Below are 13,085 nucleotides of genomic sequence, written 5' to 3'. Positions count from 1 at the left end.
CGTGATTTATACAGAGACATTTGACAATTGCCCATTTAATGGTTCATATACATATAAAGACAACGGAAATCTATTTTATTTTTGTTAAACAGCCTACAATATGACATAAACCTAGTTCTAGATTATGATAGGCTATATATAATCAGTCTCACTCATCAAAATGTTTTCTAGGTTATGGTATCTCAAACTAATTAGGCCCTCTGCTATGACAAATGTATAATAATAATAGCATACTTTTTCTACCCCTTGAATTTTTTTTAACTACAGAAGTCTGCTGCATTTGGCTCATAGAGTGACTCCCCCCACTCAGAAGCAACCTAACCTCCCAGCTTTTTTTTTAGCAGCATATTAAGTACACAAATTAGTCCAAAGATGATAAAAGGCTCAACAGGGCAGTCTCAGAGTTCATCTGTGTGGACCACGTTCCAATATATATACACAGTTGAGAAAGCTGGGTTCAGAAACCTTGTACAGCAACCGTTTTGAGTGCAAAAAAAGTTCTCCAGCATTTTGAATGCCATTGCTTTTAATTACATTTATTTATTCTTGTCATTGTTCATTCAAGTCAAGTCAAGTCACATGTATGTGTGTTTAATTGTCACGGCATACAAGTATACAATGAAATGCGGGTGGTCTTGCCCGCAACGATGTGCAATACAGTGGTACAACATATAATAGAATCCAATAAAAAAAAAAAAAAATTGTGCAATAAACAGGTAACATTGTTCATTTCAATATTCATTGTTGTGTTTTTGCAAGCCATTCTGAAGAAGGTGTGTTCACACCGAAACGTCATGATTACAGGCTGCCAATAAATTTGGAAAAACCTGGAGTGCGTGCCTGGACATTGTTTCCCTATTTTTTATGTATGATATCAGAGGTTACAGCACCCAGTGTCAAGTCTAGTGAGGTGAGCGCGTTCTACTACTTTTTTCATGTGTTTTAAAATAAAGAACAATAATGACATCTGAGAGGGTTTCCCCGATTTTGAGGAAAAGTATCGAAATTCATATTGGTATAGTATCGAAACAAAATTGTTGGTATCGTGACAACCCTAGTGTGTGTGTGTAGGTGTGCGTGCGTGCGGTACTGACCCAGAAGTGAGCCATGGTGTTGACCTCCATGGTCTTCTCTATCAGTGAGTCTGGTGCCTCCATGAACTTCTTGCCCGTGACGATGCCGGCGTTGTTCACCAGGATGGTCACGTCACCGACCTCACGCTTCACCTGCAGGGGGCAAAGGTCACACCGTCTAAAACAACAAGCTGTAGTACCTTAAGCTGTGTCCTTAAAACTGAATACTGCATGGTGTAGTACTGTGACTAGAGAATACTACATGGTGTAGTACTGTGACTAGAGAATACTGCATGGTGTAGTACTGTGACTAGAGAATACTGCATGGTGTAGTACTGTGACTAGAGAGAATACTACATGGTGTAGTACTGTGACTAGAGAGAATACTGCATGGTGTAGTACTGTGACTAGAGAATACTGCATGGTGTAGTACTGTGACTAGAGAGAATACTGCATGGTGTAGTACTGTGACTAGAGAGAATACTGCATGGTGTAGTACTGTGACTAGAGAGAATACTACATGGTGTAGTACTGTGACTAGAGAGAATACTACATGGTGTAGTACTGTGATTAGAGAGAATACTACATGGTGTAGTACTGTGACTAGAGAGAGAGAGTGACTAGAGAGAATACTGCATGGTGTAGTACTGTGACTAGAGAGAATACTACATGGTGTAGTACTGTGACTAGAGAGAATACTACATGGTGTAGTACTGTGATTAGAGAGAATACTACATGGTGTAGTACTGTGACTATTTATAAAAAAAAATATTAAAGAAATGCGATTAATTTGCGATTAATCAGATTAAATATTTTAATCGATTGACAGCACTAATTAATATATATTCAATATTAATATTATTAGCCCCGATTATAGCTGCTAGCTAAGAACCCCTTTTACATATTATAAAAGTGTACACCCTTTTTAGAAGGCAGTGTGGGAAAGCATAGAAAAGTGACACCCACACAAACACCCATACACTAAAAGTGTCTCTGAACAAGTGTCATATGGCCCTGAGCCATTGTCTTGTATCTCATCGTGTATACATATGCTTGCAGTAGTTCTTAGTTCTATCCATTACAAAATTTCACAATTTTCTAAATATACTTTGATTCTACTGCTACTTTGCTCACTACATGTATTTATTGCTCCATCTCCGCCCACTACAAACATGGGAACTCTCTAACCCCTGTCCCCAACCCCTTTCGGTTCCCACCTTTGTCCCAACTCTAGCGTCAGAATGTTATGAAGTGGACGGCCATTTTGGATAATCACGCTGTTTTTACCGGTACAAACATTACAAAATTCATTCAAAAATGTTCTGTGGGATTTTTATAAACTTTGGACTGTATGACTATAAGACTTCAGGCTATGGAACCGTTGTCCAGCTCCAACCTCTCATCTGGAGCCCAAAAACAGGAATCTGGCGACAAGTCAACACAAAAGTAGGAAAATATATTGATTAGGGATGTCCGATATTATCGGCCGACCGATATTATCGGCCGATATCGGCAGTAAAATGTGATATCGGAAAATATCGGTATCGGTTTAAAAAAAAAAAAAAACAATAACAATATTTGTTATATATATATCCAGTGAAATTATTAGTTACCTGAAATTATTCAGTTTTTTGGGGGGGAAACCCTGCATATATCGGTATCGGTTGATATCGGTATCGGAAATTAAGAGTTGGACAATATCGGAATATTGGTATCGGTAAAAAAGCCAATATCGAGCATCCCTAATATTGATGAATGTTGAATTAATAGCATGTTTTGCTTTACATCGTGTAAGTGTGATTGATATCACAACTGGGATTGTTCCGAAGCAAATAAGTCAACACGTGAATGCAGCGTGACGTGAATGCATAGGGGAATAGGAGCAAGTGTTTTAATGCAACTGATCTCCTTTTTGACGCAAATGCATCATAATCGTCGTCATTTAATGGTATTTTTTGTGAATTATGTGAATATGTACTGTTGGACTGTGGTGATTCCATGTACGGATAAATAAAATGATGATGATGATGATGTCAACACGTGAATGCAGCGTGACGTGAATGCATAGGGGAATAGGAGCAAGTGTTTTAATGCAACTGATCTCCTTTTTGACGCAAATGCATCATAATCGTCGTCATTTAATGGTATTTTTTGTGAATTATGTGAATATGTACTGTTGGACTGTGGTGATTCCATGTACGGATAAATAAAATGATGATGATGATGATGATTTAGAAATGAGATCGCATAATTCTATGAATCGAGATTTTTTTTACGCTTAATCGTGCAGCCCTAGCGGGGAGGCAATTGAATACACGATAAATCGTTCTTAAATCATTCATCAGAGTGTTATCTACATTGTTTATATATTATGACATTGACGAGTGAATAAGTGCAAGCTAATTAACTAAGATGTCTCGAGTTTTATTCACACAGGTCAGGAGCGCAAAAGGTCCAGTCAACGAAGATGATTCTGTGTGGAAAAGAAACAGAGGAAAAGTGAAAAGAACTCCAGGTGGACCAGGTGCTATTGGCCAGGGCGCACTCTGTCAAAATTAAAGACAAAAAGGCACACCTGGGCATCATATTTCACACTATTCATTGGCAAAAAAACAGGGGATAGGGTAATAGGGGAAATACGCTCCGACCTCGCCACAAAGGCAAAGGACAATGAAAAGATTAACATGCCTTCCCAAAAAAGGGACAAGGCAAGCAATTTGGCCCCAAAAGAGCATAATTACACCCACTAAACAACAAACCTGTCCTACCAAGGCCCTAGGCCTCAAGCCACCAATCATAATAGGCCTCTTGTATTGCTCCATAAAACTGTTTTGAATCAGCATTGAATGGTGTATATATATATATATATATATATGAAACCAGATGAGAGGACGAATAAACAGTGGAGCGTCTCTCCAGTTCTCAAGCCTGCCCTACTGGTCAAATTAATGAAGATTTGAGTGTATGAGAAATGTTGATTCATGTTTGGAGAGTCTATGGAGTTTTGATTTGTTTGTTTATTTTTATTTTGGTATGATTAATTATTAGCCGTTTTCATATTGTGGTGGTGGTTTTATAGATATGAATATGGTCATAGGGGGGATTTGTAAAATATCTATACATCTATCTATCTAAATATCTATCTATCCATCTATAATTATATCTATTGTAAAAGGACTATGAAACAGTGTCTACAATATGCCATATCTACTGTTGAGGTTCCATGGTAACCGGCATTCCATGTGTAGGTCGACCTTGAGAGTTCTCTCTCTGTGAGGGAGGGCCAGGAACTCCTACGTTTTGCTATTATGGACAGACTCACTGGACAGACGGGAGCTTCTTGAGGTGAACTGCTGGACAGCTAACTGGACCCACCAGTCTGTGTGGCATTTCGTCTTAGGGACTCACTGGCTCAAGAATATATTCTGTTGTATTTTTTTTTTCAGCATCAACTGCCCTGTTATTCTTATTAATTTTGTATAATTAAACTATAAAAGAAATCCACATCTGAATAGAACTAAATTATTTGTCGCAACAGATTCAGATTCAGATTCATATTACTTTATTCGCCATTTCATACATGTACAAAAAGGAACGTGTTTTGGCATTACAGTGCATACTTTTTTTTCACAATTAAGAACAATACAACAGTAAATAAATAATTTTAAGTAAAGTGCAAGACAGGACATAACAGTGAGACTGTGAAAGTGCGGTGGTTGGGGACATGGATACAGTGCAACACAAAGTTCAAGTCCAGAGGTCCAGCCCTAGCAGCTCGCCATAGAGGGGGGGGGAGCAGGGGGACACCTGACTCGTTTACCAGGCGAGCTGCTGAGGGGAAGAAACTGAGTCTATGGCGGGACTTTAATGTCTTGGGCAGCTGTAGCCGCCTGCCGTGGGGGAGCATGATGAAGACGTTGTGACCCGGGTGGGCGGGGTCTGCCATGATCTTCCTCGCCCTCCTCAAGGCCCTGGTGGAATGTAGGGACTCGAGGGAGGGAAGGGGAGTATCTGAGAGAGTATCTGAGCACGGTCGAAATCCCCGACAGTACCATACATGTACCATACCGTGTATGCCAGGCCTTGTAGTTGTACCATACCTGCACCAGGCCTTGTACCATACCTGTACCATACCAGCCTTGTACCTGACTGAAGCCAAAACAATGGACAATACATTTGAATGGAGATAACTATCGTGTTTCATTCAGGGCTGCAGGGGGCCATCTGATGTTCCGTTAAACCGGTTTGGCAGGTGTATATATATATATACAATATGTTATGCAAAATCAACAACGGTGGTGGCTCAGTCAGTCAGTGTGTGCGTGCGTGTGATTAGAATCAGACCAACACAGCCATTCAGCACGGCATGACTGTTTACACAACACATGGATCCGCTCTCTGCGCGCACACACACACACACACACACACACACACGGGCGACAGACAGTGGCTCAGGAGGTAGAGCAGTCGTCTGGTAATCCGGAGGTTCTCGGTTCGATAGCACAGGCTGCTGTCGCTCGGACCAGCACTCAGCCAAGAGAGAGTAGATTCAGGTTGAGGTGGAGAGACAGCTTTCACAGTAAACACAAACACTATAAAGCCTTAAAAAACAATTACTCTAGTAATAGAAAGATGAATTACTCTAGTTATAGAAAGATGAATTACTCTCTAGTAATAGAAAGATGAATTACTCTAGTTATAGAAAGATGAATTACTCTCTAGTAATAGAAAGATGAATTACTCTAGTTATAGAACGATGAATTACTATAGTAATAGAACGATGAATTACTCTAGTAATAGAAAGATAAATTACTCTAGGTATAGAAAGATGAATTACTCTCTAGTAATAGAAAGATGAATTACTCTAGTAATAGAAAGATGAATTACTCTAGTTATAGAACGATTAATTACTCTAGTTATAGAAAGATGAAGTACTCTAGTTATAGAAAGATTACCATGCCCTGGTATTTATGTGACAAATAAACCTCTTGAATTAATTACTCTAGTAATAGAAAGATTCAATATTCTAGTAATAGAAAGATGAATTACTCTAGTAGATTAATTACTCTAGTACTCTAGTAGAAGAATTACTCTAGTAATAGAAAGATTCATTACTCTAGTAGATTAATTACTCTAGTACTCTAGTAGAAGAATTACTCTAGTAATAGAAAGATTAATTACTCTAGTACTCTAGTAGATTAATTACTCTAGTACACTAGTAGATTAATTACTCTAGTAATAGAAAGATTAATTACTCTAGTAGATTAATGATGTCCCAGAGTTGGAGCCCAGTAGAGTCTGATGATCAACTCAAATGGAACTAAGATCTTTGTTAAACTTAGTGTGAAAACTAGGGATGCTCGATATTGGCTTTTTTACCGATAACGATATACCGATATTGTCCAACTCTTAATTTCCGATACCGATATCAACCGATATCACATTTGAATGCCGATATCGGCCGATAATATCGGTAGGGCGATAATATCGGACATCCCTGCTGAAAACATATGTATTTATTGTTCAGTATGTGTATTTGGGTTAGTATTTCATTAGAGGAGTATAAAGGGAGATTACTTGTGGGCATCTTGATACATCGATTCAAAATGAAATTATCCAATATAATTGATGCATCCGGCTGCAAGCTAGCCTAGCTTAGCACAAATTTATGGAAGCGGATATGGACCACTAGCCTAGCTGTTGGCCAAAAACACCTCTCCCAGAGTTTTAATCTAGGCTAGTGGTCCTTATCCACTTCCACTAATTTGTGCTAATATCAGCTAGGTTGCAGCCGAATAGCTTTCTACTGAACGCACAGACCACTAGCCTAGCTTACAACTTCTGGAGAGGTGTTTTTGGCCATCATCTAGGCTAGTGGTCTGTATCCGCTTCCATTCATCTGTGCTAAGCTAGGCTTGCAGCCTAGGATGAACTCAGGCCCAACACTTGGGTCGTTTTCGCTGGTTTTACCAGGTGTAGGGCATTATTCCATCGTAGTATGCATGCGTCAAGTTGATCAGAAGCGCTTGGTCATGAAAATGCAGAGCTGGTGAACAAATTATGGACTAAAAACTCTACTATTCTTGGGGAAAGGAGGCTTTGGACTGTGGTGAGTTTTTGGAGAAAATTGGGAGAGATTCACACGACTGTCTAGACTAGAGTCTGGTTCACACGGCTCTGTCTAGTCTGGTTCACATGACTGTCTAGTCTGGTTCACACGGCTCTGTCTAGAGTCTGGTTCACACGGCTCTGTCTAGACTAGTTTGGTTCACACGGCCACGTGTTGAGAGTACATTATAGTACATTTGTTGTTGATCACCATCGTTTCGTCTTTGCACACTGCACAGTGATGTAAAAAATATAACCAGTAGAAAAGTGGTACCATATTTAGCTCCAGAGATACGAGTTAATTCTCTTTTCAGGAAAACTTAAGTGGTATGAGCTGTTGGGAAGGCATCCAGCACTCTAAAAACGCCAACGCTTTCACCAAAGCTTCCAATATCCCTGTTAATCACCTTTTACTAACAATAATCCCTTGTAAAGCAAGTATTGTCAACATGTCTTGGTGACTCATCAGCTAAAGTAAAGCGTATTTACTTATATAAGCTTAGATAACCCAGGACAAGTGCTGTAAGCAGACCGTCGGCTGAAATGAATGACTTAGCCTTTGTTCACCGCCAAGGTTATTTAATTTGTGCGGACGAATTAGCCCAAAAGGGTGGGAACTGTATCCGACGTTTCGAGCGCTCGATGTAGTAAAACGTGGTCTAGAGGTATATATTTATTTTTCACTATGGACACTCTGGGGCTCCACACAAAACGAGAGAGAATCATTTCACACGCTGAGCTTTTCTGGATGTCTTGATGTGTAGCTGAAAGCCGTACTCACTACAGGCAGTGAGGCAGGGACAGATTATTTTACATCTGATACCTCCACACACACGCACAAACAAAACACCCTCTCACAAAAGTCTCCTCCCAGGTTATCGCATATCAGGTTTTTCAATGCCTGTGAGGACATTTGGACCCCAGAGGACAGTAAACCATGACACACACACTTTCTCCCTTGGTGTCCTTAGATGAGGGTTGAAGGTGTGCAATCAACTTCTCTCTTCGGGCTTTTTCACCAATCACCAGCGTTTTAGTCGTATTATAATAATAGAATATACTTATTAAATTGTGTTGCTCCCTCTGCCTCATTATATTCTATTGTGCTTCTATCTTCAAAAAAAAATGTATTCCACCTTTTTTATTTTTATTCTACCATAATTGTCTCGGGCGGGAGGTAGAGCAGTCGAAGTGTCCTCCTTGAGCAAGACACTTAACCCCTAACTGCTCCTGATGAGCAGGTCGGCACCTTGCATGGCCGCAGTCGGTGTGTGAATGTGTGACTGAATGGGTCAAATGTGAGGAACAAATTGTAAAGCTCTTTGGATAAAAGCTGGTATGTAAATGCACCATTTACCATGTATTTGTCTGTCCGTCAATGTCGCGCCAAAAACCACCAAATCAAATTCCTTTTATGTGAAAACTACTTTCTGATTCTGACTCTCACTCACTCTATATCACTATCTCCATCACTCACTCTCTCTCTCTCACTCCATCAATCTCTCTCACTCTCCATCACTCACTCCTAGTGATGCACAATATATCAGCCAATATGGTAATTTTTTTTTACACATCGGTATCGCTCCGATATCAAGATAGGGCCGTTATTAAAATTATATATATTTTTTTCCTTTTTCTTTTTTTTACATTTTTTACCTTTTTAAACAGGTCTTAAATAGTTTTTAAATATCAGTCATTTCTGAAAATAAGTTACAAAAAAAAAAAAAAAAAAAAAAATGCGTTTTGGAAAATAGCTCTTTATTTGATTATCATAAAAAAGTGTTTTCTATACAGAGATATCGACATCGGTAAATATCGGTATCGGCCAGAACAGCCATATTAATATCTGTTATCGGTATCGGCCACAATTTTCACATCGGTGCAGTATACTCACTCCCTCTCACTCTCTCCATCACTCACTCACTCACTCACTCTCTCACCATCACTCACTCTCTCCCGTCACTCCATCTCGCTCACCTGATCGGCCACCCTGTAGACCTCGGCCCGGTCGCTGCAGTCACAGACGTAGTAGGCCACCTTGTTGGCGCCCGCGGCCTTGGCGAGCCTGGCCGTCTCCTTCATGCCCTCCTGGTTGATGTCCCAGAGGACCACCACCGTCCCGTGACCCGCAAACTCCTGGGCCATGAGCCTGCCGATGCCGCTGCCCGCCCCCGTGATCAGGACCACCTCGCCGGCGATGTTCTTCTTGTGGGTCGGGAGGAACATGCGGAAGAAGGACTCGATGTTGTACCACAGAGACAACAGCAGCACCTGCAGGGTCTCCAGCATGAAGTTCATGGTGCTGGTGGACGGATGGATGGACGGATGGACGGACGGATGGATGGACGGACGGACGGACGGATGGATGGATGGACGAATGGACGGATAGAGTTCTGGATGAGAAAGAGAGAGAGAGAGATAATTATTCATTAATTTTTTATTATTAAAGTTAAAGTTGAATACTTTTCGGACTATAAGCCGCACCTTTTTCCCCCATTTTTCGACCCTGCGGCTTATATAACGGTGCGGCTTATATGTGACTCGACGTGACCAAACCCGAAAATGTAAAAATCGAAATATTGCTTTTTTGACTGCATTGACATTTTATTTATCTGTTCCCTTATTTGCTAAACTTAATACAACTTGTAAATTAGTTAATTCTTGTTATTTGTCCGACAGTATTGTGTCCCAATGCTAATTACATATGGTAATTAAACATTAAAACACCTGCGGCTTATAGTCCAGTGCGGCTTATATATGTACACATCATTCAATTTAGCTGCTGCGGCTTATATTCAGGTGCGGCTTATAGTGCGAAAAGTACGGTATCTAAATTTACATTTAGTCTTTTAGCTGACGCTTTTATTTGTTCATTTGTTTATTTGTTTATTAGCAAAGGATCCCCACTACCTGACGCCGAGACGTCAACTAGTCTTCCGTCCGAGACAACATTAAAACATTACAACATATACATTAGCAATTAAAACATAATTACAATTAAAACATAGCAAAACGTACCAACCGAGAAAACACAACATAGCAAAACGTACCAACCGAGAAAACACAACAACATTAACACACAAACAAATTATATCTAAATATATGTACATCAACGGTAACATATTGCATAACTCAACATTGTCAATATTGGCTCACATGTAAGATTTTAATTAATTTTTTTAAACTTGCTACACCTCTTATGTCACGCATGTCACTTGGAAGATACTTATGCAAAGCGACTTACAAGTTCTGTACGACGGGTCAGCAGGAAGGCACAACTCTATCAGCTGATTGACAATGTTCATCAAACAGTGTTGAAAATGGTGTGCCTAGTAGTAGAGACATAGTAGGTAGTAATATAGACAAGGACGATTATTTAGTGGAAGAGTGAAGTCAAGTCAAGTCAGTTTTATTTGTATAGCACATTTCCAGGCAGCGGCAGCTGACACCAAAGTGCTTCACAAGCAAGTTGATAAAAACAAATTAGTGTGAGGCAAGGTATAAGATTAAAATAAAGAAAAAAAAACATAGCAAAGCAATGAAAGCAACAAAAACAAAACAATATGGTGCAAGATATAGGATTAAAAACATAATAAAGCAATGAAAGTAATAAAAACTGGTAGGACACAGTAAAACAAAGAGGATAGAGGGGCCAGGGGTCTAGTGGTGGTTAAGTAGGGGGGAAGGCCAAGGAGAACAGGTATAGGTTTTCAAGAGTGATTTAAAAGCCTGTATGGTCTGGGCAGTCCGTACGCTGAGGGGGAGGCTGTGCCACATGATAGAAGACCGTAGGAACTTCAAGGTTAGTGTTGGTTATACATGTTAAAAGTATCCCAATCATTCAGGACAACCTTCTTGTGACAAATAAATCAGTTGGGGGATTTTAAAGTGTTGAACACTTGACTTTTTTAAATGCTGACTCACTGTAGTTGTATCCTTTGATTTCCTTTGTTCTACTTGTTTGTTTGTGTGTTTGTTGTTGGACTTGTCTGGTAATCTGTGTCTAAACTGTAACTCATATGGGTCTCTCTTGAAAAAGAGATCTTGATCTCCAATTTTGAAGTATAAATCCACAGCCCGAATCAACTTCATCTCGCCCTATCCAGTAATAAAATATTATAGCTTAACTTTGTAGTTTCCAAGTTCAAGTCATACAGAAATACAGAATACGTTTAGTATGAAATGCTTCTTTTCTGCTCCTGAGAGCGTGCTAGATAAAATAGATAAGTATATATTTACATTTTACATTTAGTCATTTAGCTGACGCTTTTATCCAAAGCGACTTACACGTTCTGTACGATAAGCTGAGTAACAATGTACATCAAAGTGTTGCATGCTACAGTGTAGGTTAGTTTATTAGGACAAGTGCATGGCATGATTTTTTTTATATATATAAAATAGAAAGTCAAGTACGTAAACAAGTGTAAACAACAAACATTTTCAATATACATAATAATATACAATGCAGAGTAGACACATAAAGTTATTCAGTGGTTAAGACTAAAGAGATTGAAAGTAACTTGTTGGCTACAGTGGGTGCGAGTAGCCTCGGTCTGCAGACAACACGCACTAAACGGTTTAGTAAGCTTCAGGCAAACGGAGAAAGAGTTACGTAACTTACGTTATCAAACCGTTATGTTATCGAACCGTTTTGTCATCCAACAACTGAACTGTCACATCATGTACATCATGAACACATCGTCTTGGTTTCAGAGAAATTAGTTCACCTACCCTGAGAGAGAGATCCGAGTCGGGTGTATTTTATAGAAGAGTGTGTCCCTCTTCTTCCACCACGGCGTAATGAACGCGACCTTTGTACTGTTAGTAGGTGAAAGTTGGCACAAGGACAACAGAGATAATGTGTTCTTTCCGGTCTTCAAATTGACCTCTAGCCAGACCAGGGTTTCTTCACACCATTACGTTATTATTATAGCGACAGACAGGAAGCGAGTTTACTGTTATTCCTTCTTCTGGCTGGAGGAGGAAAAGTCCACTATGTTCAGAGCAGAGCCAAGAGTGTTCACATGACAACCAATCAATGCCCACCACTCTCGGGCGCTAGGCATTGTGGGAATCTGAGTCCGTGTATGATTGATTGATTGATTGATTGGACATTTTATTAACAGCTCAATACACACAATTGTTAAGGGGATGCAGACCAGAGAAAGTCTTTCGTCTTGTTTACATCAGGGTCCCCCATTTTCAATTCATCATAACACAATATGACATACATGACATACAGATAGACAGTACTGCTACATCTATACATTTATGACATACAAGATTTACAAATACAGTATTGTTTGTGATACAAAAATTTTCTAAAAAAGAGAGTATACATTTGACGAAGAAATTGTACATTGGTGGAGGTTGCGTGCGTGTGCGTGCGCGCACGCGTGTGTGTGCGTGTGTGTGTGTGTGCGTGTGTGTGTTTAAACGTCATACTCCCTACTATTCTATACAAAACTTTATTCCAAGGTTCAAGGTTCACGGTTTAATTCAGGGTTCCCTCATTTACAGCCACGACGAGTTTACAGTCAATGGAAAAGACAAATAGACGAACAGAAAACAGACTGATTTTCAGGACACGTGACTCGACTTGGACTTGGACTCGAGCATTGACTGCACTCGGACTCGACTCAGGCTCTTCTTTGGTGACTCCCCAGATAGCAAATTATGAGTGAATCAACATTGAAATATGGTGAGGCAGAAATATTGAATCCATGTTGAAGCCTGACATTGAAATGATACAAAAAGTGCATGGTCTATGACTTACATGTTGAATCAATGTTAGGTTTTCAACCATAACATTTTAGTTGATTTTATATTGGATCAATGTTAGGCATCAATGTTGATTCAACCATCAATCGTCGACCTTAACCAAAAATCAACAATTTTTTACCA

General features: G+C 39.7%; 1 protein-coding gene across 2 annotated transcripts in view; it reads right to left on the bottom strand.

The window, feature by feature from the left end:
- The window catches only part of sdr16c5b (short chain dehydrogenase/reductase family 16C, member 5b), a 73,182-nt gene extending 61,006 nt beyond the window's left edge, over window positions 1-12,176 (bottom strand). The window contains exons 1-4 of one of the 2 annotated variants that reach the window (XM_084326875.1): window positions 11,913-12,176; window positions 10,426-10,510; window positions 9,159-9,574; window positions 1,095-1,226 (exon numbers count right to left, since the gene is read on the bottom strand). In XM_084326875.1, coding sequence (XP_084183001.1) covers window positions 1,095-1,226; window positions 9,159-9,479 — 453 coding nt within the window. In that variant the 5' untranslated portion in view covers window positions 9,480-9,574; window positions 10,426-10,510; window positions 11,913-12,176. The remainder of the gene's footprint in view (window positions 1-1,094; window positions 1,227-9,158; window positions 9,575-10,425; window positions 10,511-11,912) is intronic. The other variant, XM_084326874.1, reaches the window with a different exon arrangement.
- Window positions 12,177-13,085: the final 909 nt, after the last annotated feature.

The sequence above is a fragment of the Notolepis coatsorum genome (assembly GCF_963971535.1).
Source record: "Notolepis coatsorum genome assembly, chromosome: 13".
NCBI classification, from domain to species: domain Eukaryota; kingdom Metazoa; phylum Chordata; class Actinopteri; order Aulopiformes; family Paralepididae; genus Notolepis; species Notolepis coatsorum.
This window is presented reverse-complemented; position numbering and strand designations above follow the sequence as displayed.